This window comes from Drosophila teissieri, chromosome 3R (genome assembly GCF_016746235.2).
Source record: "Drosophila teissieri strain GT53w chromosome 3R, Prin_Dtei_1.1, whole genome shotgun sequence".
Classification (NCBI taxonomy): domain Eukaryota; kingdom Metazoa; phylum Arthropoda; class Insecta; order Diptera; family Drosophilidae; genus Drosophila; species Drosophila teissieri.
Genome location: NC_053032.1, coordinates 16,972,309 through 16,999,040, shown reverse-complemented (window position 1 = coordinate 16,999,040; position 26,732 = coordinate 16,972,309). Strand labels below are relative to the sequence as shown.

Genomic DNA, 26,732 nt, shown 5'->3' with positions numbered 1-26,732 from the left:
AAATGCCACTGCGAGTGAGTTTTTCCAATTAGGGAACTTCACACGCAGCCAGACAGCCAGACAGCCAAAGACAAGCGGAAAGCCAGCCAAAGGAAATTTGTGAAAATATCAATTTAGTTAATTCGCTCGGCGAGAAGAAGGCGAGCAAAGTTAAATAAAAGCGGAAATCCAGCGCAGCAGTGCCAAAAGTACAACAAAACAGGGCAAAACAAAGCAGTACAAACACAAATACCAGCTCAAACAGTCGCTTCTCTCCGTACTATGTACTACTGTTGGGCAAATAGAACACTGACTGTGCTGAGTGGATGGATGTTGGCTGGTTGGCTGGTTGGCGTTGGATGGTGGCTAAGTGCTGGGCACCCACTGCACTTGCCACTGCCACCGCCACTTGGCCAACTGCATTTGCACTTGCAATCGCCTGCTGCTGAAAAGGATTGCCAGGATGCAATGGAGGTGTAATAATGATGCCATCCTGAATACAAATTTGGGCGCAACGAAAGTGCTAGAACAACTTTCAATAAAGTTTTCGGCTGCCGACTAAAGTGGCCTAATAACATTTTCCAAAAACAGTTTTAATGGGTTCAGCATGAAAGTCATTGCAGTGGCACTTAGATAATTGCGAAACTATAAACTTTTCTAGGTCGTTTTACTAATTAAAAAATTACATCTCTTAATACAATTTACAATACCACTTAGAAAAGGAATACAAATTGAGCTATTATCAGCTTTGCATACCAATTGAGCTATTATCAGATTTGCATTGATAAATATATCAGATCTTGTTAAGTACCTACAATTATTTATAATTTAAGACAAATATACAATTAATACAAGACTGAGAAAGTCAGCAAACATATCATTTAAAATAACGGCGAGTACTTAAGTAAAGTGCTCACCTGCTGCACGGTGGGCGATGCGGCCATCCACTGCTGGAAGAGATCGGAGGTGACCGAGGGTCGCTTGTGTGGTTTGCGATTCTCGATGAACTCCTGCAGCCGGCTGAGTGCCTCTGGAGGAGCCCTTTCCGTCAGCCACTTCTCAAAAGCTTCCGGCTTCTCCTCAAACAGGCGGGCCACCTCATCGACATCCTGCTGCGATGCCGTGGTGCTTGCTGCCTTGGCCAGCCTGTCCTGCTGACTCGTTTGGGTTTGTATACTGGCTTGGGATTGCGATTGAGATTGAGATGGAGATTGCGATTGCGATTGCGATGGGGATGAGGAACTGCCGGCAGGTGCCATCAGCCTTGAGGCGCCGTCACTCTCGCCGGCTGGAGATCTCAGCTTGGTTTCCGAACTGCGATTGCTGCCCGCAGGTCGATTGTTATTGCTCTGGCGGTGATGATGCTCCAGCTTGACCTGATTGCCACTCGAACTGCTGGCGGGGATGGCTCCACAACCAGGTCCAGGAGCAGCTCCCGGTGTCACTCCAGCTGCCGTTGGTATAGCCGTCTTGTTGGCGCCATTGGTCAGCGGTTTGGAAGCCGACGCCGACGCCGACGGCGACGTAGTGGCGACTGTAGAGCTGCTGGTGGCTATTTCGACCGGAGATGCGGCGCCACCAGCTGGCGATGACACATCTGTCATGTTGCTGCTGCTGCTGCTGCTGCTCCTGCTCACTGTGCCGTGCATGAAATCATAGCGGGCAAAATGGGGACACGCCTCCTTCTTCTCCAGCTCTTTTTGTGATCGCTCTGGTCGCCTCGTTAGCCAGGCTCAGAATCCAGCTGCGTCCGCTGATTAAGTCACGTACTCGCCCACTTATGCGGGTGTCGGGATGGGTGTCTTGGTCGTCGTGGTGTCTTGCTGTCTTGGAGTCCCCAAGGACTTGGCCGGCCAACCTGTTGCTCTCCACAATCCGCACAATCTCCACACGCCTGGGCTTTAATGGCCAGGTGCGAGGCAATGGGGTAATTGATGATGGCCCAGACTCATCGGCCGGTTAGCCGCCAGATTTCCCTTCATGCACGTCTGCCTTGTTGTTTGTCTTTTGTCTTTTTCGATGGCTTTAAATGCGTCCACTCGCCGGTTAACAGTTGATTTTTCCCTTTGATTTGATGAAGAAACCTGCGAATGGAAGAGCGGAGAAAGTTACTATTTGATGGCGGATTAGGGCCAGCTTAAACGGAACAAATGGAAAGTTTAGACGCAACTTTGCCACATTGCCACTTGAGGCTAATGGCTCGCTGCCATTACGGCAATCGCTTTCGAAATTCTAGATGAGCAGGGCGTGGCCTAACCAAGCCATTAACTTTGAGTGCGGAACTCGGTGGAGGGCCGAAGGACGACCCACCTACTATCTCCTTATCAGTTGCTCAAAAATTAATGAGTTGCCGGGAAGTTGCCAGGGATTTTACGTGAGATTTTCCGGAGAGTAGTTCGTCCTTGTACTTTCTCTGACTCTGCTAAATTTTAATGCGTTTCACAGCCATTTCATTAAGCATACCACACCCTACCCACTCAATTTTAAATGATAGTTACAAAGTGTTTCCAGAATATATTATAGAGTAGTTTTCTATCCATATATACTAGAAATGTCTGTAGGCCAAATACTTATATCTGAGATACAAAAGCCGGAAACATAAATTTCACACTTGGTTGCCAATTTGAATTTCAAACATAGATTTTCTCATTCAAGTCCTAAGAGTCCTCTCCGCCTGGGTTTTCAATTCCAGAAATGTGAATGTATCACATGGAATTTATTTGCGGGTAATAAATTCGCTGATCCCTCTGCAGAGTGGAGAAAGCTCTTGAAATCTCGGCCCGAATGCGCAATGGAAATAAATTTAAATGCTTCAATGGGACACAAATTTATAGCCCCCCTATAGCCAGTAGGGGGCATAGGTAATTTCAGCTAACGTCGAAAGCAAAAACCACGACTCAAAAGGTGGCTTGCATTCACATTTCCGACATTTTCACAGCGCCGCCGACAAACAGCAAAGGAAAAATGTCTAAAATGAAAATGGGGGACGAGTTGGGGGAACAACGTGGCCATTTGTGCACATTTGCATTGAAATGGCCGTCGACATTTGCATGGTAAACACTTTCAGTGTTCGCCACGTGCCACCTGAAAGTGCAGCTTGCAGCTTGCAACTTGCAAGGTGCATCAAAATGTGGCATACCTAACCAGCCAATCTCATCTGCTCGTCATAAAGCAGCATCAAAGTGTGCCAACAGTTTTGCTCTTAACATGCTCCCCAGTCCAGTTTACTTTTGATCTGGTACTATATATGTTCAGTATGTACATTCTGTCAGGGTCCTGGCTCCTTTGTCCTTCGATGTGGCACCTTGACCACCACCGGCGTTGACTTCGCATGCAGCCTTATGCATCCTGCCCTGCACTTGCTTGTCCTCCATAAACAATGGTGTTTTGAATAAAACACAAGACCAGGAAAACCAGGGGGAGAGCCCAGCAGATCCAGGACTTTATCACGCACTCGTTTGCAATTTGAAATTGGGTAATAAATTCCTGAACTCCGCTCTCCCCCCGCTCCGCAGATGGGTTTTTGTCCTGGTGTTTGCTCCGATGTCCTGGGGTGGCCGTAAAATTGCTTTGTTCTCGCCGGCTTTTGTGGGCGATCCCATTCCCGCCTCCCGACGCCTTGGCCCCTTGGCCCCTTGGATCCGGCTTAGTTGCTACTGTAAATTTAATGTCAACACTAAAGATTAAGAGTTTAATGCGCACTTTGGCAAGCAAATTTTTTGTTCCCCCTTTATGGCCAGGCGACCTTGGTCGAATGCCATAAATCGAACATTAAGTTACCAACTCGGGGCAGCCGCTGAAATTATAAGCTTATTTGCACTGGTCTGAATTAAGCTGATGAATTACAGCGGAAACGGAAACTGCAAGTGAATTAAATGTCACTTAGTGGGCGAAATTCTAGACTTAAATATTCAATGAAAAGATTATTAAAGTGACTTTAATCGCACCTCTTTCAAATCACGCTTAACAAGAAACTCGTTTATGAATTCATCAAATTTGCATTAGTCTCATATGGCGTGCCAGCTGAAAATTCACTCAGCTGCCTGCAATAGGCAAATATTTCGCTGCAAAATGCAAACAATTAGATGTAATTAAACACATGCAAAATCTGCATTTGCCAAAGCGTTTAGCTACCGCAAAGCGCCGCATTGAAGCCATTCCAGCCCGTTCCATCCAATTGCAACCCAACCAGCCAACCAACCACCCAACCAGCCAACCGAAATCCTTGCGGAATTGACAATGCCACCGTCCCAATGCCGCCTGTCCGTCAACCAAGTAAACATTTGCATAATTTCGAATGGGGCACCGACGCTGTGGTTCCCCGGATGCCTACAGCAGATAGTTTGTTTCCTAATTCCACGGCAGCAATTAGAGCTGGCCATGAGCAGCGGCAAATTCTCTAATTTGAGTCCTAATCTGAGTCCTGCGGGTCACGCACTCGCATCCGGAAATGAAATGAGCAGCGGAAATCACCGACATTGGGCTATACAAAATGGTGAAGCCCACACGGGGGCGCCACATGTTCGAGATTATTGTAAGCTTTGTTGAATACTTCAACAATGCATGAATTTACTTTTATAGGAATAACTTATAGCCTAGGGAAGGATGCAGAGTTTATGATAATACGTTTAAAATAAAACGAGCTTCTATTCTGACCACAACTGTGCAGTGTTAAATGTTAAGAAAACCATTTCGAAGCAAAGTTAACGGAGCTCATGCATATTTAACGAGCTGCTTTACCGCCTTCGTTTTGTACGAACTTTGTGGTTTCACCTTTCGCATGAAACCACCAAAATAATTAGTACCCCTTCATTCCTGCCAACCCTTTGTGAAATGCCCTGCTGGCATGCGAAATATTTGCGAGTGCAGCTCCCATTAAAGTCGACAGTGTTTACTTCCAATTGCAACAGTCAAATCAGCCAAAAGCACACAGACATTGCATGAGGAGCTGCACTCATATTTGCCCTAATTAAAAAATACGGGAACGTGTGTATGTTGGTTTCGCTGGTCATGTACATTTACCCACCGGCAGCGGCAGTGGCAGTTATTTTTAATTAAAGTACGCCACAAACGTGTCAGCAGCGCAGGACTCTGCGTGGCTCCCCCTGTTTACAGGATTCCGGATACTGCCTGCAGGATGCAGTTTGCAGGACGCTTTGCGGTACAGCCCACGTCACTTTCCGCAGGCGGGGCATGCAAATGACTGAACGGATCCTGCGGCCACCGCTGCCCACCTGAGCAGCCGGCTTTGAAACCACCTTCGCCCACAATCAACGCACCTGCATCGCCCAGCGGCGACCATAAATAGACGCAAACGGGGAAGGGGTGAGGAGGGGAGGGGCACTCGCAGAAAATGCATAGAAAATATTAGCATTTCTTTATAATTTAAATATACATTAACGTCATTTTGACCAGTAATAACAGCCATAGTTTCAGCTTTCCTGCTATGTATATTATGTTTGCAACACATTCTTAAACAATTATGAATGGAAATGTGCTCAAAGATAAAATATACCAAATAACTTGTTAAAAAACGAATGAATAATCATAAAAGTGGTTTCAACCAAACTTTCATGCCATAATAAACTGTAATATAATTTGTAAGATATTTCGGTGCAGCTGGCTACTACTTTTTGCACTTTCTTAAATTAATAGTGTTTTCAGAGGAACCTATCATGCCTTTCTAAATTTTGGATAAAATATATTAATATTCTGTTTAGAGTTGATCTATCTTCAATAGTATTGGAGTATGTCAAAGATGATCCGGCTTTTAAAGCAAGAGCTTAACATTGTTTACAAAGTAAGATAAGTAAGACCACTTGACACTTTCAGTGTTTAGGTGCCGGCGTTTGAAATTACGGAATTAGTGTCGACCAGTACACACACACACACAATCGCTCACAAACACCCCACCCTACACACACACACAGACACACACATTGTAGCCATTTTGCAAGCGGAAGTGCCTATTACATGACGTGCGTGCAATGGAAATGGCCAAAATGGGGGGTGGGCAGGGAGAGAGGGGTGTGGGTTGTTTTCAAGGATTGCACGGAGTGGGCAAATTAACTTTGTGGCCAGTTTGTAGCTGTGCAGCTGAGCTGGCGGTGTCAGCACCTTCAGCCTCGTGTTTTCAATTTGCCAAATTGCAACGTTGCATTTTGGACGCGACTTCATCAGTGGTGCTTAGCGGTGCTTTTGGGCGCCACTGCGCGCCCTTCGCCCCTTTTCAGCCGGGTTTCAGCCCCTTTGTACCCCCTCTCTAGCCCCATTTTGCGTTTAAGGCATTGGCAGGACAATCACGTAGTGGCTTTATGCACACACACATACACTCACCGCCTGCCGCATTGCTGTTGCACTTTATAAGCTTTCAACGGCTGCCTCTTCCCAAAGGACATTTTGCCTTTTTGGCTTAACAGTGGAAAATGCGCCCAAGGCGAAATGAGATGGTGAAAGGGGAGGGGTTGGAAAAGCCTGCTGCTGACAGCTCCCTTAGCACCCACCCACCCTTCCCCTCACAAAGTCATGTTCATGTAGTGGTAATTCAAAATTTACATTTCCCACATGAGCATGGCCGCCCCGAAACATTTTCTTAGACAATACTTGTTGCATAATAATTGTCTGGTTTTCTCGCATAGTTCGAGGAACCTTCAACCAGAAATGCATAGTTTGAGGAACCTTCAACTAGAGATGCATAGTTTTTATGCTGCAACAAGATGGAAACTTTTAAAGCAACCTAACTAGAAATTCAGTGTGTTTTTCTGTGTAAAGTTGCTCAGTTTAATTGCACTTTCAGATGACATATTTCGGATTACAGTTTATTTTCGGAGAAGTCGACATCTAATCCCACTGAAGTTGCCATTCAAGTGGTCCTGGCATTAGTCAAAATGTTTACCTGCCTGCCACAAATGGAATGACATGACATGGAGCATCCCTTCAACCAAACCAAACCCAGTGATTGCCTTTCATTGTGCAAGAAATTCTTCTGTCGATTCGGAAATGTTTGCCCTGGGCATGCAAATTGGAATATTTTGTCAGTGGCCGTGTTCCCATTCGTATTGCAGATGTCAGAAATGTGTTATTTATTGGGGAAAAACTGCAATCGAAAATTGGGGAATCTGTTTGCTTTGCATTGATTTCGAGGCATGTGTCAGTGGCAGCAACTGAATGTTTACCCTGAAAGTAACTTCGTTGCAGTGCATTTATTTATTGATTTAAATAGTATTGCATTGTTCACTGTTTGCTGAGCCATTACCCACAAAATTGGTTCACCTCAGAGTTCACTTTAAATTCCTTCGAGCATCGCACAAGAATCCTTGGCTGCCAATATGCATTTGCCTGTGGCTCATTTAACAAACCATAAAATTCAATTAAAATGCAATTTCGTACAAAATGATGAATGGACGCAGTCTAATGCACAAAATTCCTTGGCTAGCCACAGTATTCTTCTCGAAAACGTGTCAACTCCAGAGTGGAAATTCAAATCGCCAAAAGCTTTTCAGCAGATCAACTTTTCGCCCGCTCAAACGTCATTAATACTTGTCGCATCCACAGAAACTCTGCATCCTTTTTTGTTTCATGGTTGGTGGCAAGCTGAAATCTAGTCATGGCAAAATAATTGAAAAACTTTCGTCCGCCCCGAAACAAAGTCATGGCGAGGACAAAGTAAAGTCTGCGATGCTTCAAGGAATTCGTCCTTAATTAAAAGATTCAACAGGGAATGCCAGCGGGAAGAATCAAGGAGTCAGGACCAGGAACGAAACCACTTTCAAGACTGAAACCCAAACCAGAGGCTAAGTGAATGCCAGCGGCTGGTTGTGGTCGGTTCTCTGGTGCAGTGTCCGTCCATTAATGCAACACAATAACCAATTTACCACTTAACTTTTAGCATTCTCCTCCATAGCTCCTTGCCCCTGCAATCCCAGGCGCTCCGAGTGTAAGCCTCTCTGACAGGACCTCTTGACTCCCAGCTCACCAGTTCACCAGCTCCAGTCCACCGGGTCCAAACAAGCACAACGTGGCAAACAAGGCGCATAAATGTCAACAATCTTGACTGAGACTAGTGGCCCGCTGACAGAATAATGCAGTGGCGACACAACCGCTCGGCATCGCCGCAAAGTGAATGCGACGGCGCGACACTGGATGCATTGTGTGCCGGCCTTTTTGTGGCCAGCCATCCACTTTGGGGGCCAGGACTTGGTGGAGATGCCCATGGAATAGTGACCACTTCAGGCCGTCGAACTGCGAGAGGTCTTGGCCAGATATAAGCTCTTGGAGAATAGTGATTTATTAATGCTCAAACTGGCTGTGTTCACAAAACCTGCACATAAACCAATTGATCTATTTATTATACAGCGACGACATCAAAATTTTACCCACCAGCTTGACTATATAAGCCTATATAAAATGTTAAAAAAAAAAACAAAATATATATATATTTTCTAAAGCATACGAGTATATACATATATCTGCTTTTTAAATAGCTGTTCATAAATTGCTGTTAATCTTTATTCAGAAAGTCATAATGCACGGCCAAGATCAAAAAAAGTCACGGTCCTAGATCAAAGTTCCACTGCCACGCCGCATCCCGTTGCCAATTTAAACAATTTAAATATGATTTCCGGCGTTTCAAGTGAGGAATTGAAGTGAAACCGATTTCATTCCACTCATGTGACACACATCGAGCCAAAACGGTCGTGCCTCGTGCGTTGAGGTTTTGAGCTTGAAGTGGCAATTTAATACCACTTTGGCTGGCGGCGTGTTTGTTATTCAATTTTGCCATCGAAAACACACGAAATATTCTACGGAACAAGCCGCAATAATAACGTTCCTGCATAATTTGATAACACACCATTGAGGGGCCGTTGTAGACTGTCTTCTGAAGGGACTCCACTCCATCGCCAGTCCACATGCGAGTATATCGACATATATGGAACACCACCCATGCTAACATATATAGCATATCTCGTCACTTGGAGGCAGCGAGAGTCTGTCAGGCATTTGTGTTTGCACAAGCTTAAGTGGCATTGGCACTGGCTTTGGTTTTGGTTTTGGCTTTGGCTTTTTGTGTTTCGCCCGGCACACTTGCTTACTCTGCCTCTCGGCAGCTGCTTCCGTTTCCGCTCCACCCACTTCCGGTGGCACAGCACCTCGCTGTGGAAACGTCTATTGACAGTGGCTCCTAATGGCATCACAATATTTAGCCCTGGCTTTGTTTCAAGACAATTTATGCCTGATTGCATTGATTGATTAAGCGCACTTGTTGTTTCGGACCACTGGAGTTGGAGTTGGAGCACTGGCACTCGAAGGATATTCCCGCACTTTAATTGGCTCATTTTCGCGGCGGTTGTGAGTCGAATTTTAATTCTTGTGGAGTATACGGGTAAGCGAATTTGCTGCTCACAAACCAAACTTTGCAATTAAAACTTTGGGCAAACAAATATTGAATAATAAATTGTTTTATGGTGCAGTAAAAAGTTTTTGGACCAGCTTTCGGGTGGCTTGTAAATGCGACTTTAATTCGATTAGTGAGTGGAGAGGATACTCGAACTACTGGAAAACTTTCTCGCAGTCGAGAGACTTTATGCCCGGCAGAAAAAGCAGAAAAATAAGCCAGACAATGTCAATGTCCAAATCAAACTGGGAGCTCAACTGGAGTGGAAGGAAGAAGCGTCTGTCAGGATTCGTTGGCCCCACAGAAAATATGACAGGACATAAAGCACATTAATTGCTTGCCATCAGGCACAAGAAATGCTCGATGTCAATTTAACTCTGACTCATTACTATTCAGCCCACACTCGACTGCCATATCGACACTCAACGGGGGCAAGGACATCGGGGCTGTCACATCGCAGTGAATGCTTCATAAACCAAATCACGGCCAGCCGACGGTTGTCATTTTTCACATGAAGCGGGTTTTTCTCCACTCCGATATACTATATACTATATATAGCCCATATACTATGTATATGGAATGATCATTTAGTTTTCGGCTGAGCTTTGCCCTTTTATATGTCGAATTTTCTGCAAATAATTCAAGCACCCCAAGCCACTCACTCACTGACTCAGCAGAAACAGTTGAGAAATCCTTTGATTTCCTCCAATGACAAAATACTGCTGTCATGTAGCCATAGCTAAGCTGCAAATGACATTAGCCCGGGCTTACCAGGCGAATCCCTGCTCGGTGAGCACCGCATTCAAATCCTTCCGAAACTGAACTGAATCTGTGTGGGATGCAATCACGGGAATCAGTCGAAGGTAAAATTAAGTCTAAACCGATTCAAGTGCAACCAGAGGCAGCAGGATGACCCGAACTAACCGACCATGAATGTGTGTGTGTGCAAGTGTGCATTCCAAGGATCAGTTGAGCTGATTATCCAGCATTTTCACAGCTGACTTGAGCCCAATTCGTGTCCTTTGTCTATGACCAGAGGGCGTTGAGCTTCAGCGAAGTCAAGACGGCAATTAATTGGCTTTTCGGAGGTATTCACATGGAATTAAATGCTTCTGATGTCGCAGGCACACGTAAACGTATTCAAACACATTCACTTGGTCAAGCAAATCAAAGTTATTTTGTCATGTAACTTTAGAGAACGACGAGCAAGGGAAAGTATATTAATGAAGCGTAAGGAATGCAAGTAGGCCATTTAAGGAAATTAAGATCTTTTTAAATGTAATAGAATACATTTTACAAAAAATAAATTCCGTATGGTATGAATGTCTTTATAACCCCAACTATTTTATGCTCTAGTTTTTGCACGTAATAATTTGCAATTGCTTTACAAGGCGACTTTAGTCGGCGAGCAGAGCTAGCTATTTCATATTCAAATACTTTGATGCAATCATTCAATCAATGCCGCAATGACTCAACCGCTGGCGATGGACATTGAAATGCCATTAGCGTGTCCGAGCTTGGGAACCGCAACAACTGCGGTCGAATCGTGGAAAGGACACAAAACAGGACCCAACAGGACACAAAACAGGACAAAGCAGGACCGCTATACCGCAATACCGCATCGCTGGAAACTAATTAAAGTCTTTGCGCGCCACCGCAGCCGCTTCGTCATTCAACGCATTTGAATAATACATTTTTTGCGATTGGCGGCATTGCTCATACGCCACGGGGTACCGTGTTGGCAATGGTCGGGATATACTTGTATAGAAGTTGTGGATGATATATTTTGCTTCGCACACTTGTGCCCCATAAATGTATAATTTTAATCAGCTTGCTGTCGCCTCGTGGCAACATAATGAAATGCTCGCCACACTGTTCACCCCACAAAAGGTCAAACTGCAAAGTTTTAAAAGCGTTTTCCACCTGAGCTACAGCCACTAAATGCTGCCGAAAGTTGTTGGCTCTCGTGGGGATTTTCGCAGCTTTTAAGTGGCAGCCGTCTGTAGTGTTTCATTAATAAAACAGCAGGGCTGCGCGTTAGACAGTCGCACATGCTGCGAAAAATTTACCTATAAGGCCTTTTAGATACAAAATTAATCACAAATCTTGGTTTTAATCTAGTAAAATACGTATTAACAGGCTAGAAATCAGATTTATATATTTTTTTAGATTTTAAAAAGATTTATGCCAAGTTTTGTTAATAATTTTTCTCAGTTCAGTTGCACTCTTCGTTTCGCCTGAAATTTTATCTCTGCCACTTTCAGGGAGAAGTTCTGTCTGCTTGAAAACGGCTTCATTAGCTTATTCAGCTGCACTGCCTTTGCCAAAAGCCACGACGGTGGTGCACTTATGTCGCCTCATATTCCTCGGAATCGTAAGTTGTTGATTTCGGGACCTACTTCGCTTCGAGCTGAAAGGTTCCAAGGAGCCAAGAAGCTTCTCCACTTTTTGATTTGTCATTTGGCAGGCGCTTGTGCCTTCTATTTTTATACCAATAATTACTGTGAATTGTCGCTAAAATGCTTATAATGTTGGCGCTGTAAATGTAAATTGCTTCCCAGCAGGCCAGCACACACACACACTTATGAGGGAACTTGTACTGGAAAATTCAGAGATCCTTTGGCAGCATGAAACTGTAATTCACGGCAGATAAGCTCCTTGGCATTAAATGAGAGCACTCATCTCGTGAAACTTTTTTATTACTTCCTGGCGTTACGCAGGCCATTAAATTTCTTTCGTTTTTTTCATTTGATCGAAATCAATGGGATTTTTAATGCGATTTCGATTGGCAACTGTGAGAGAGCTCTTTATGTATATAAAAGTATTTATGGAATTCTTTCGCATATTTCGCCTCTTCATTACATATGCAAATGCATATAGACCCCAATTTAATACACATTAAAGTAGTTCATTTAATATTTTTACCAATATCAATATGATTATCCCCTATTCTAGTCAGTTAAATATTATTCTATAAGTAATTACCAATTCATATATAAATGTATTAACTGCAGATCATATTTATCCTCATTTTATATTTTTAAATCCTTTATCTCATGCTCGCAGTTAAGAATATACGGTAATGGCATATTGTGCAATCGAATAACACTTAATATAATTAAATGAAATGTATTCCCCCGCTTCTGAAATCCCCAAAGTTCTGTATATTTTATCTACATGAAAATGGCAACTGTGTCTTAAAATGCAATTAAATTGGTTCGCACGATGTAACTTGTATTGTGAAAAGAAACAGTAAATATTGGAATCGAAAACGAAACTCGTGTTGAGCAAAATGTGTAGGAAATGTGCAGGAAAAATATGGTTGAAAATATGGGAATTGCATGTCAGTGAAATCTTTTTATGATTTATTCTCCGCCATTCGGGACGAGTGCAGAATTTATGAAATCTGCAAAAAGCGCCGCATGTGCGGCAGTTGCCAAGGAAACCGGCGAATGAGACAGATACATGGGTGATTTTTTGCGGCATAAATCGTGCACCGTAGGTAAACGGCATAAATGTTTTGCAAAAACTTGTTTCGTGCCACACGTAGAAGGAATAACAAGCGAATTAATTAATTAAACGTTAGTTGGGCTTCGTGTTTAAGTGTCGCAGCTGCCGCCTGCGAAACACACATTAATGACACATGCACGAGTGTCCTGGTTGCGAGGATGTGTGAGTGCGCTCCAGTGTATGTGTGTGTGTGTATAATGGATGGACGCAGGACGAAAATATAATTGACAGCTGTGATTTATGCATGTTAGCAGTAATTGGACATTCAACAGCATGGAGCATCCTGCGATGGCCAGCATTCAGCAAATCGATTCGGAAGGTGTCCATGGACACGATGCCAAGTCAAGGTTAATTTAATGGTGGGCCAGCCATTTCTGGCCAAGGAAGCCAGTCCAAAAGCACAGAGAGCACAAATTTCCCTCTAGCCAATCTTCATGGCCAACCGGAGGGCGTAGGATTTTCCGCAGTCGGTGCACGTGGGTTTTGTTTCCTTTTTGGAATGTTGGTATCTCTACCTTGAAAAAGCTCAAAGGGAAATTTGCATGGCTGAAAATGGTTTGTGCTCTACTTACAAACAACATAAAGCTGATGAGAGTTTCCTATGGCTTAAATAGAAATATAGCTGTAGTTAAGTCTAAAAAAAAGAAGATGTACCCACCCAATCCAGCCATATTAATTGACCATACTGCGCTAAACTGACAAAGTAAAACAGAAGCGCTGCCAATAAAACTGAAGGGCCTCATATTAGCCGAATAAGAAAACAAAGACGCTCAGAAAACCCAAACAATTCCCAGGAATGAGCCAAAGACTTTTGCCCAACATTAAATTTGATTGAGATTAATAGCGAAATAAATGCTGAAGATTATTATGGCTGCCTGTGGCCATTAGCAGGCAAGAAAGGAGAAGACGCAAAGACAAAGACGAAAGCGAAGCCAAATTTGGGGCATTCATCTTTTTTCTTGTTATCGGGCAAACATGTATATATAACACCATTGGTATAATGCAATTTACCGACCTGTCGCTGCCACTGACCAGTTAATTGTGGGGCTAATTAACATAAATCAGCTGGGACGAAAGCCTAACAAATGTCGCCCGGCCCACAAATTCACTTGCACAGCGATGGCGGGCCTGAATAAACAATGGTGTAATTTCATATTGGACCACAACCAGAACCTGAACCTGAACCTAAAGCAGACCAGACCAATTGGCATTTGGAATTTATGCCCGGTCCAGGAGTCAGTGTGTCACTCAGCTGCGGCTGTCCACGGATCCCACAGGACCTGTCCTGGTCCTGCGAACTACTTGTGTCCTTTGCTGTCAGTTTGTTTGCGCCACTGTGTTAGTTTGTTTGCTCTCTCCTGCTCCGCAGCTCAGCAGCTATTTATCATGCAACCAAGGCACGTTTGTCATGCCAACCCCTTTTTCGGCCACCGCCCCTTGCCATTTCCCGGGGGGCGTGGCCGCGCCCTTCCATAAACTCCATCGGTCCCAGTCCCAGGCAGCGCATTAAGTGAGCTGCTTTATGCTCTTTGCACCAAGCGGCGAAACAATTTCAGCGTACATAAATTTCATTTATGAAAATCATTTGCACAAACTTTGCCACCCGAAAGTATGCTACACAAATGTGCGTTGGCAACACAGTGCGTATGAGCGTTGTGTCAACTATTTGTGCACTTGGAGAAATCTATTTCCGTCAGATAGCATTTTTATTTCCTAATAATAGAAATGAATTAAAACTTCCTCTATTATATAACGCAATTGTTTGATTTATTTCTTAGTTTTAGACAACTTAAATATTTTTAAGAAATCAACCCCTACATATTGTAACCCATATTTTGTTTCAGTGTTGCGAGCTGATTGCTGGGTACTACATCATGTGTGACGTTTATGATTGATGTATTCGAGAACCGCCTGCCTACCGCCTCCTTGCGTTTATTTTTATGTCGCCAGTTTGTGAGCCTTTGCATGGAAATTTCGAAATTTCGGTTGTTTCGCTCCCCGTTTCCTTTTATGATTTCAATCAAGTCAAGTGGATTTGCATTCTTGTTTAAGTTTTCATGGCCCGAACCATGGCTGCTACCACTGTTATTATCGCCTTTTTATGTGTCTCCCTGTCTATGCGTTTTGTGAGCTCCCCGGCTTCCTGGCGATTCTTTCGCAGCCGCGCATCTAACTGGGTCAACAACGAGCATTGTTGTGTTCCTTTTCCCCAAGGGAATGGAATTTCCCACCCCCAATATGATTTTCCGTGCGCTCTTGACCACGTTTTAATGCGTCAGTCGGTTGCGGCAGCTGATTAGCATTAACTGGGAACTAGAATTGAATGTCCGAGGGGCGTGACAATGGCATAATTGTAATGGCCACAATTCGCTTTAATTAAACCTGAGTTGTTGCCGGAGCTGAGGTAATTTTATCCCATTTTCTGCTGGCCTTTAATGCCCAACTCAGCAACGAACTGAAATGATTCCGGACAGAATCAGCAGAAAGGCATTGTCTTGGCATTGTCGAGTTTCTGGCTTAGTAACGTAAAACATATTTTAATAAATAAATTAAAAGCGAAAACAGCGAATCTGAGTTGCGAAAATTCCTGTAGCAAACTTTGGCTGAGTGAAAAGTTTTTCCGAATTTCCTGTTGCATGTCGGTGGCATGCAGCATTCTTCCTTGCCATTCGCTCTCCGTCGCTCATCAAAGGAATAGTTTATGACAGCTCGGGGGGGATCGCCTTGGGTGGTCATTAATAAAAAGAAAAGTTTTGAAAAGCGAAAATCCAAATAATTTTATATTAACAACAGACGCGTTGAAGTTTTCCGTTGAGGCAAAAGTTACCAAGCGAATTAGTTCTGTTTAAAGCCAAAAAATCCATTTGGCCAGCCAGACCGCAAGTGGAATTTCATTTGCACTTGATGCGAGCTAATTGAGGCAGACTTTTCCCGGCTCCAACTCATTTAATCGCACTCAACTAGGATGCCCTTGGCCCTGCACTTTTTTCACGTCCATTTGGATTTCATTTGGATACTTGAGCTAAGTGTGTCGGTGTCAGTGGCTCAATTGCCTGAAAGCTGAAGAAGACTTTTCCGGGCGGAAAACGAGTGTTTCACTATTGACAGCCATTAAGGATATATTTATTTCGCGTCATATACCTCGATATGTGAGTATTATCGCCAGCCAATGTTATGGCGACATTAAATAAGCACCCAAGCCAAACGAAGCGAAGCGAGACACTTGAGAAAAGCGGATCAAGAAAAAATTCGCCTTTTAGTGTCCACACTGCAATGCGAACATTAAGTTCGTTCGGCTATCTGGGATCCATAATATTGAGAATGGATTTAAGAGGAAAGCCCGCGGAGTAAACTTAAAGGGACTCTTCCTCGAGAGACGCCGTGCTTGGCTTTTTGGATTTTAATAAATATTTTATTTGCCTTCCCACTTCCAAAATTTGTTTCGCAACTTTGGCGCCCGTTTGGCAACATCACGGTATTTGTACAGGCCCTATAGTCAATCCCCAGCTAACATGATTTCTTCGTCTTTTTGCCAACGTTTTTACACCGCGCTATCCATTACCAAGAGCCGTGTTCGAGTTGTAACAGCCTTCGCTTTAAAATGGCCCAACTTATGTATTGCACAACTGGCGCAAAAGTTTTACAATGGCAATCCGGAAACCGAACGAGGCACAGTAGCACAAACCAGTAGCCAGATCCGGATAGGTAGCAGCAGCTGCTGGTTACGGCTACAACACGAACAAGTCGGAACCGTGTAAGCCATGAACGCGAATGGGAAAAAAGGAATACGGTAATACAAAGTCAGATGCTCGGACCACAGGGCGTATGAGGAGTCGCTAGTTTCAATTGTTTTTCCAGCGGAAAGGGCAAAAGTCCTCGGATTGCTCTAGCCTTGCAATGCAGCTGAAGGTGGAAGTGGAAGTTGGAAGGTGGAAATTTAATAAGCCCGAACTGCAGCTTCACTTGTTGCTGCTGATGGATATTTTGAGGTTGCCTTGGCCACTGTGGTAGCCCCCTCTCCCCGCTGACTTGGCCCTGTCTTCCGCATCTTTTGCCACTTCGTAGCTGTTACTTTCGGCCTCAGGGACCTCTGACAAGCTCATCAAAGTGCAAAGCTTTCGGAATGCAGCTGCGAGTTTCCATTTTATTACTAGCTGTTTGCCTTATGAATATTTGAGGAATGCAAGAGATTTTCAGTCTCCATTTAATGCACATTTATGCAGTAGTGACAGCGCAGGTATTTTCCATATCTCAGGAGTGCTGCTACAGTGAAAACTCCACTAAGCGGCATTAAAATCAAAACAGCTCGAGAAATGTACCATTCTTGCATTTATATATATACAAAATATTAATAATTTTGTCATTGGGCATTTTGAAAACATTTTTTTGAATAATTATAGCCATTTCTGCAGTTTCCTTTAGACAGTGCAATATTTGCACTTTGAGGTAGTTTTCCACGTGGCAGTGCTCATACGCATATTAACATTGCCATATATGGCTGTGCTGTTGCGAATAACTTTGCTGGTTCATGGTTTATTCAAATATTTACGGCGAGACTCTGGCGACGGAAATATCTCTTTAATTTACTTCTGTCAAGGAGTAGAGGAGAGTGTAAAGAATATGAATGGTATAACTGAGGTACCTGCCAGATAAATACGGAGAAAGATGTAGCTAAAACTTAGCCATTCCCGTGACACTTAATAAAAGTCAGTGTTTGCCGCATTCAAAAGTCCGGCACGTAGCCTGCAGGTGTCTGCCAAATGGAACGAGCTGCAAGTGACTTACATTCGGGATGTAACTTGTATAAATATTGCAGAGAGGCCACATACACAAACATGCAGGCAAACCGACCAAATCGATACGGAGGAAGCTGTCAAGTCTGCTCCAACCCACTCCAAATCATCGTTGCGGATAACCAAAGATGATGATGATGCGGATGTGGCTGTGGATGTGGATGTGACTGTAAATATGACTGTAGATGTGGATGTACGTGAGTCCAAGGCAACCGACATAAACTGCACCTCTAAGCCAACTTGGGCAGGCGTCTTGTAGCTTGCAATGTTTTCATTATATTTGAGCTCGAAACCGAAGAACGATAAAAATGTTGATGCCCGAGCATATAATTTTATAAGGCCGCGCCAGCGTTTGCAGACAAACAGTTCCCAAGCTGGTTTCCCTCGCGGCTGTTCGTACAAATGTCGCTTTTCCGTATCCTCGTACATGGCGGATATTTTACAACATCCGGCCATCTTTTATGGCCGCAAAACCACCCACTTCCACTCGCTCGTCGAGAGCTGCTGCCAGGATAGGTCGTTAAATTTTAACACTGATGTGTTAATGCCCCCTCGAACTCGTCTGCCAGTAAGCCGAGTGCAACTCGAGGCACGAGCCACCCAAACATTGCCATCGGAGTGCGGGCCAAATTTGTTTGACGAATTGCCAGAACATCAGAGCAATTTGTGCCAAAAACGCGCTTACAAAGTTTGGCAAATAAATTGTCAAATGCCGAATGCCCTGAAATAAAAAGCTCCAATATTTCACCCAGGACAAGTTGCAATCTGGCACCTTCGCAGACATCCTTGGCTGAGGTGCAACAATAGCAATGGCAATCGGCCATAAGTTCACTTGGGAACTTGTCACAGTGACATAACCAGGTGTAACCGGGTTTTGCTGAAGTTTTGCTGAAGAGACTGGCAGATTAACGATATTCGAAATGTGGCTTTGAGTAAGGATTTTAAACGCCAAATAAAGTCCTTCGTTGATGGATTATAAATGTCAATTGGATAACTAAAAACCTTGAAAGTTATTCCCCTCTTTTTTCTTGCAAATATTAGTATTATTAGTATTATTAAAGCATCACAAATTACATATAATAAACCTAGAAAAACTATATTAGGCCCAGACATGATTGAGACTATGGTCTTAAACTCTATGCTGTATACTATGGTTTAAAGTCTATGCTGTCCATTTTTGAGGCAATATATAGCTGGTCACAAATCCATAGAAATTCCCAAGAGCTGAACCATATTCTGTAGTTACTATTCGTTCGTGTAGCTACATATACCTTCATGTTCTTGAGCAGACAAAACTACTTCTTACACATGTCGCAAAGGCCCCGAGCAAATTACGAATATGAAAATATTCGAGCTGACTTGGCGCAAAAGCGTTCACACATTTCCCACTTGGTTATACCAATTCCTGATTATACTAGCGCACGATTCTTGATAAATGTTCGGCATGATTGTGTTTTTATGGTGAACATACGAGTATGAGGTGCGAGAATTGGTGCTAAATGCTTGCTAGTTTTGGCTCAAACAATTTACGCGTGAGATGCGCAACTGACGCATTCCACAGATTTTAGAGCTCAAGCGCGTGATTCGCCTCAATTAAATTGTTAAAAGTGGCGTGGGCTTCTAATGAAGTGTCTCTGTGGGGTGATTACAAAATTTTTGCATAAATCGCCATGTGCTTGACACGAATTTTCCCATCAGCGGATTCTGTTTCTTTTGATGGCTCTTTGCTGATTTTGCCACATCCGTCTCACTATCCTTAACCGCTGTCATGTCAAGTGTTTACGTTAGTTTTTTCCCTCCACAGTGGCTTTGTTTTTTTCTAGAGTGCGGGATGTATGTTTTCGAACACGTATACGCACCATCTGCATATCAATCAGATGCCACAGCACTGTCACTCTTCTGTCACATTTTCCGGCGTGTGAGAATCCTGGCAGGAGTTCGCTTCTGTCCGTTTCTGCTGGCTTCTGCTTCTGCTTTTGAAAAATATGAATCGTTTGCGTTTTGCATATTTATTGTGCGGGTCTCTCTGTTCCCCCAACAAATGCTATTTTATGGAGAATTCTGCCCGCGCTGCTGCGATAAGAAAACTCAATTAGAATGCTGAACGTGTCGCGAAATCAGTTGAATATACATACATTAAACTTTTAAATTGATTGTTCCTTCCATTGATTTCTCCCCCAGCAATTCCTATTTCCCAATCGGTTGTTTCTCGCCTTGCATTTCGCAAATGTTATTCTTGCACGCCGACAATGTTTGCATGTGCCCCGGGCACAGGAATCAAAACCGGATCGCGTTCGAAACTGAATGGTGGCAACTGAGAGACCTAACTGCTTGGCATTTCCCGGAAAAGAAACTACAATGTTTCTATTCTACGTTTAAAAATATCACTTCTAAGGAAAAGCCCTTTAGCTGCGGTCACAAGGAGTCCAGAAACACACTGCAGGCTTGAGTGCGTTCCGAATTTGCTTACATATGGCCGCAGAAATATTATTCATACGCCCTGCTGGCCAGCCGGCCAAGCAGCCAACCGCAACGCCAACTATTTATGTGACCAGGCCGAATCCCTCAGCTCCTCCGCCTCGATGGCATTATCAACTATGAATGAAATGAAATTGCTTCTATATTGCGTTTGGCAGCGCAGGAATTTCAATTTTTACGCTCCACAGGCGCACACAATTCATAGCATACATAATGGACGACGCCGACTCTTTCCATAGAAAACAGTGAATATTAAAATCCCGCCATTTGCTGAGTAGCTTAGTTTTTCTATATTTCGACCATTAGGCAAACTTGCGTTGCGGCATAACTTTGCGATAGGGTAGTGGAACGAAAAGAAAAAACTACGAGTAAATTGCATGCTTTGAAAAATCTGCTCGCACATTTTGCACGAGTGTGTGCAATTTCTATGATTTACGTTCCATTCGCCATGCCTCTGATGTTGTGGCGGGCCACAGATTGATTGCCGGCATTATGTGTGGTTGGGGGAGTTCTGAATTTTATTGGACACTGACATGAATAGGCAACCAGATACGCTGTGGCCTTTTTCCCCTTTCTTTCGGTGAAAAGTAAACCTCTCAAAACGTACCATATTTACGTTAGGAACTCTGAAAATGTCTTAATTTTTACCCTTAAAAGAAATATTAAATGCTTAAGAATGGCTTGCAGTGGGATCGTTTGCACCACAGCTCAAACATTGACACACATATTGCCATATTGCGGGTTACGAAAGCATGGAAGCTTATCCTTGTCCAAGCAATGGCTTCCTTCCACCTACACAAGTCAAATATTTGTGATTGTCGATTGTGGCCCATGATGATTGCCCTTTGGGCAGTCAATTTACATATGGATAAACGATTAGCAGCTAATAGATTAGTATCTTGTTTGTCCACCAAAAGGGATATGGAAAGGGCTGGCCCTGTCCGAAATAAGCGACGCTGGATCCCAGCGAACTCCCTTTAAAGTGACAAGATGTGTATCAAATATCAACACATTACGCATACGCCGCGTGGCAGCCCCAAGCCGACTGAGAGTGGCACTCAGCTGGCGGTGCGTGCTGGAGCTGCTGGCCGCAGAAGGAAGATTGATTGAATCCAGAAGTGACGATAACAAGCGCAAAGTAAAATGGAAAGGCAAACAGCAGTGACGGTGGCAACGGCACGTAAAAGAATGTTCAACTATTGAGCTCGTACAGAGGGTACTTGCCAAAGAAACCGGAACTGTAATCGCAATTAGACTTAAGTTATAACAATCCGATATTTATTTATCAGGTACCTTACTAATTGGTTTTAATATTATTAAGAATGATATATAGCTTAACCATTTAAAAGGGTTTTTTTCGTTCATTGACATGACTACTGACATTTCCGGGTTGCTTAGCGGGTGTCCACTGTGCCGAATGCCGTTGAGACATATGCGTGTGTGCGTGCTATTCAAATGTTGGCTGACGCCATTCCTTTTTTTAGCCCCCCTTCCCCCCGCATTGCGTGCACATCGCAACTCGACACGAAATTTATGCACACGTTTATTGTTGCTCATGTTTGTTTCTGTGTGCGTGGGTGTAGCACCGTGCGTTTGGGTGAATGTGTAGGTGTATGGGTGTGTAGGTGTGTGCAGTTGGGCTGTGTGCTCAAGTAAAAGCAATATTTCTTTCACTTTTATAAGATATTCCCTACCCCCAAACCCCCCACCATGCACGTGCCCAGTGCCTTAAAGTTTGCCCAATACTTGAGGTATACTTTCAGGCGCCACTTCCCCAAGCCCCATTTCCATTTCTCTTTTCCGGCAGTAATTAATTTCCTTTCCATTGCATGCTTCTGTTTTCCATACCCAGTCCCTAGAAAAACTGGACGTTAGTCAGTTTTTGCCGTTCGTCTCGACCCCTCCGCCGTTTAATGTGGTCGCGAATCGGTTTTCGTGTCCATTGAAGCCATAAAAACTGTAATTAAACACAAGGAACTAGTGTCACATGGCGCATACGTGACAAGGGTCGCGTTTCCGTTTAATTGCTCATACGCAACGTGTGCAGCAGCCAGGAGTAGACCTGCTCGAGAGTCCCATGGCCATGATTTGCCATGGGGGTGGGGGTGGGCTTTGAATACTCATCGCAAATTTATGAGGCTTTAAAGCCACTCCATTCTGTTCAGCATTTGCATTTCGCAGTGGCTTGAAGTTTGGCTTTAAAGAACTGTTAAGTGAGCACGGAAAGTTGAAGTTGATAGCCCACATTAATCGCACATTGTGGCACATTTTATCAAGAGAAGAATGCAAAAACGGCAATTTAGATTAAGTCAACTTAATTACGGTTATTAATTAGCACACAGAGTTGGCCAGCTGTTAGTGCTATGTGTGGTCCGTAGCTCCAGGTGCTCGAGCGTTAGAAATAATACGCCCACACACGTCCAGGTCCTCGAAGGGCGGAGATAATAACTCAACTCGGAGCAACTTGCAGCCTGCAGGGCTGAACAGAGCCTGAACAGGGATATAAAACGGAGCGGAGTTAAGCATCAACATGAGCTGTCCTGACAAGAAGGACTCGGGCGCATAATTACGTGAACATTGTTGCATGTTGTTAGGAGAATGTTTATGGCCGCTTACGCTGATGCTCTTTTGTCCCATTTGCGTGGCCTTGCCGAGTCACAAAATCGTATCTGTGCCTGCACTTTCAAAAACACACAGAACCCACCAAAATTTAAGTATGTTTTGAGAAATATATTTGCATAAATAAGTTTTATCCAAAAGGCCTCAATTATAGTAGTTGTATGGTTCTTAGATGCTTGTAATTTGTTTCGAAGACTTTCCATCCGCTGGATATTTATAAATAAGAAAATAAACTGGCGAGCACTAAATGAAATGAGCACTAATGAAGACACGGTTTTTCCGAGTGCATTCCCCTTTATTTGCCTCTGTCCCTCCTGACTAACTGAATGTGTGTCTGGCAGTCTGTCTGTCTGTCTGTCTGTCTGTCTGGCGGCTTCCTTTTCGCTCGCTGCCAACCTCAAGCCCTCTTCACCGCCGCACAAAAAGCCAAGAACATGGGCCAAACAAAAGCGCAACAACGGCGGCAGCCCGAACATGACCCTCGAAACAAAACGAACGACAACAAACTTGTGCCTGGATGGCAACGAACTAATGTGGCATAGATTTTTAGCATAAACAGCGAGGAGCGTTTATGGCAACCCAAGGAGATCCACTCGACTCAAGACCTCAGAAGGAAGCGAGGACCAAGATGGAAAGGCAGCCCCTCGCATTCAATTGCAAAGCCGCAGTTTGCAAACAGAAGCACACACACACATTGACACTTTACACATGTCCTTTGGCAGATTTGATGGCGAAACGAAGATGAGAGACAGGTCCTGCGGCCAGGGCTGTATTTAGTTACATTTGCCAAATGAAATATTCATATATTTGTGTGAATTTACTTGGAAGTCGTATTCGCTCGCCCGAAACCGTGGCCAAAAAGCTGGAAATTCTCTGGTATACGGAACCTAACCCTTGCATATCTTACAATTTGCTTACACTTCACAATTTTCAGCTTTCCTAGTAGCGTATTCCAGCCTCCGCCACACAGCCACCCAGTTATACTCGTCATCGCACATGTTTGTGTGTAGGTACTTGGGGTTTAGTTAAAAGTTTTTCCACTCAGTTTGCTGGCCAAACAAATGCGTTCTGCAGTTGAAGTTAACTCGGGATAAACGGATTAGATACCCTAAAACTAAAAGTATTGAAGGCATTCGTAAGCATGTGGAAAAGTTATAAGCCTGCAGTAAAACTCCACTCAAAACTCAGTACTGAATACCTAAACATTATGCTAATATTAAAAATACTTTATCTTAGGAATCCTAGTGTTTCAAGCTCCAGATGTCTTCGTATGTTTCTGAAGTTGTATAATCCTATACTTTTATATTCATAGTTTGTATCATTAGGCTGTTAGTTCTGTTCTGTTAGCACTAAAACATCCACTCTACCCTGCAAACTATTTAGCCGCAAAAAGGGGAAGCCGGAATGAATAGGCTATTTAAGTAATAACAATTCCGCATGGACGACCGCAGCAGGGCATTAACTAATATCCTGGCAGTGCTGCGAAAAGGTCGAAAACGCAAAAGGGTTGACCAACGCCATTCGGGGTTTTAAAACTTTAATGTCAGCAAAATGAATATGGAAATGGAAATGGAAATGAAAATGGAATGATTTCATGAGATTAGCGCCGCTTTGTTGGATCATTCAAAGCGAAATGACTGATTCAGAAAAAGTTTAAATTGTGTACATGTTTGCAAACGTCAATAGGATCAATACTTTCAATGGGAACGGGCAGCTGGCGGGGGATTCGAGAGCTTAACTAAACTTATTTATTTATTGCCATAAAAGTGATTTCAGTTTCAGCCATGTCATGCACTCAGATATCGTCAGGTGAAGACTTTTGACACGAAATCCCATCCAAGCTGATTGCATTGAAAACCGATAAATGCTGTTAGTTTTAATTGAATTCGGTAAGGGACGAGCGTTGAGCTTCGGAACGAGTTGGTCAGGTGGCATGAGTGGGTTATAAGCCAATTTCGAAATTGTTATTCAATTAAATTGGGCAAGATCAACAAGGCCAAGCAGCAAGAACACGAAATGCAAAACAACAGAAATTAATCGGGCCTGTGTAATAAATTGTAATTTATGCTAAATTCATTTAAATGCAAGAGCCGAACAGAAACCGGCGGTGTGCGGAATCCAGAATTATATCGAATTATGTTAATTAAATGCGCCATGCACAAAATGAGAAATCATCATCAGCCAAGCGGCCAAGCAGCCAAGTTGAAATTGTTGGCCAACTGGTTGACTTTATTTATGCCGCACGATTACGCCAACCGCCAGAAAGCATCCAGCCACTTGTACTTTACTTCACTTTATTTTCCTTCCGAGTTTTCCCGCTTTTTTTTTTTGAGGCCACCGTCGGGCTTTTTGTAGTCGAGGGCTAACCGTGCTGGGCTTCTGTCAACCACTCGGCACACTTTTAATCCTAATTAATCCTTTTTCTGCGTAAAGTTCAGCCAAATGACCAACAGAGCAGAGTCAGAGCCAAAGGACAGCGAGAAACTTTGGCGGCAGTGAAATCGTCGACATCACCACCTCGACTTGTCGCAAATTAACTCAATGAGCGACTCTTGTTCCAGCGGCAATTGTTGTGGAATAATTTAATTATGCCGACGCTGCTCGGTCACCGGGCTCGTCTCCCGAAAGGACTTTTCGCCGTGTGTGGGCGTGTCTTGAAATGCGGCTAACCGTTTTCCATCACTACGTGGGGCTCCTCGAAAGTCGTGCTAAGTAATTAAGTGTCCGCTTGAACGCATGAGTGTGTTCGCGCTCCAAAGTGAACACTTTCCAAGCTTAACCCTAGTCTCAGTTTAATTAAAACTTGTTTTCTCGCCGGCTTAAGTCCCTGGCCCATCGCATTTTGAGGGAATTTCATGCGGAACTTTAAATTCCACAGCTTGGCAAACAAGAATATATAATCGGAATAGTTGTGGAGATTTATTGCTGACATCGATTCCGAAACGCTGTGAACGCACAATATGGTAATATGATTGATGGTGTTCTCGTATCAATAATAATTGCGATTCTAATTGAAACTCTAAATATTTAGAAATACAATACATAAAGACAATAGACGGAACTTCCATTGTCCTCCGTGCCATGACCCATTTCAGATGCCGTCGAGTGGCACTCGGGGCGTATGCGTAATCTATGTTATTAAAATTACTCGTAATTGCCTCCTGGCCATAACGAGTTCCAGCGACTGGCAGTTGCGTCCACATGAAAGTATAATTACGTGGCAAGTTCAGGCGCCACGTGGCCCGCCAGGTTTATTATTATATAATCGATAGCGAAGTCGAGAGCAAAGCAAAGTCGCAAGCTTTTAATTGGCAATTCGCATTTCCAAACAATTCGGCTTTGACCCACACACACAACCAGTAGCCACACACAACCAGGATGTGAAAACAATACAGTCGTCTTTTTGGCCCACAAATACGAGTACAAAAATATGAACCAAAAATAAAAGTGTTGCGGTCTAAAAATAGAGCATTTAAATGCTAGAAAAAAACTAAAAGGCAAGGACCGAACAATAGAAGAAAAAACAAAGGCAAAAACATACACAGAGCGGTAACAGGATATGCGAGAGAACGGAGAAAAATGCGGGAAAATGTGGAAAATGGGGAAAAAGCGAGACGAAGCCGCAGGATATGTGCGACAGTCAAATTTATGCGTTAGTGGTACAGCGACACAACCTCAGACAATAATTTTCGCCATGGGAGCGAGCAGCAAGCGAACTTGGCTAACACACACACACACACACACCCGTTATCGCAGCGGCACTCGCCGGCAAAAAGCCACAGTGGCCAAGGAAGAGTTGGTGGAAAGGAAACCGTGTAAACGTGGCCAAAACTTTGCGAGAAATATCGGCGAGTGGCGGCTGAATCGGGACTCAAAATGGCTAAGACGGATAAGCGCCGCACAAAACGGCTAACGGTGAAGTTTTCCCCCACCCATCTCCCCCCATCCCGTTCTACGTG

At 43.7% G+C, this 26,732-nt stretch overlaps 1 protein-coding gene across 1 annotated transcript in view; it reads right to left on the bottom strand.

Annotated features, from left to right (window-relative positions):
* Positions 1-26,732, bottom strand: part of LOC122622412 (cGMP-specific 3',5'-cyclic phosphodiesterase) — a 43,946-nt gene that overhangs the window by 13,381 nt on the left and 3,833 nt on the right. The window contains exon 2 of the mRNA XM_043800824.1: positions 897-2,063. Within this exon, the coding sequence (XP_043656759.1) occupies positions 897-1,628 (732 nt within the window). The 5' untranslated portion in view covers positions 1,629-2,063. The remainder of the gene's footprint in view (positions 1-896; positions 2,064-26,732) is intronic.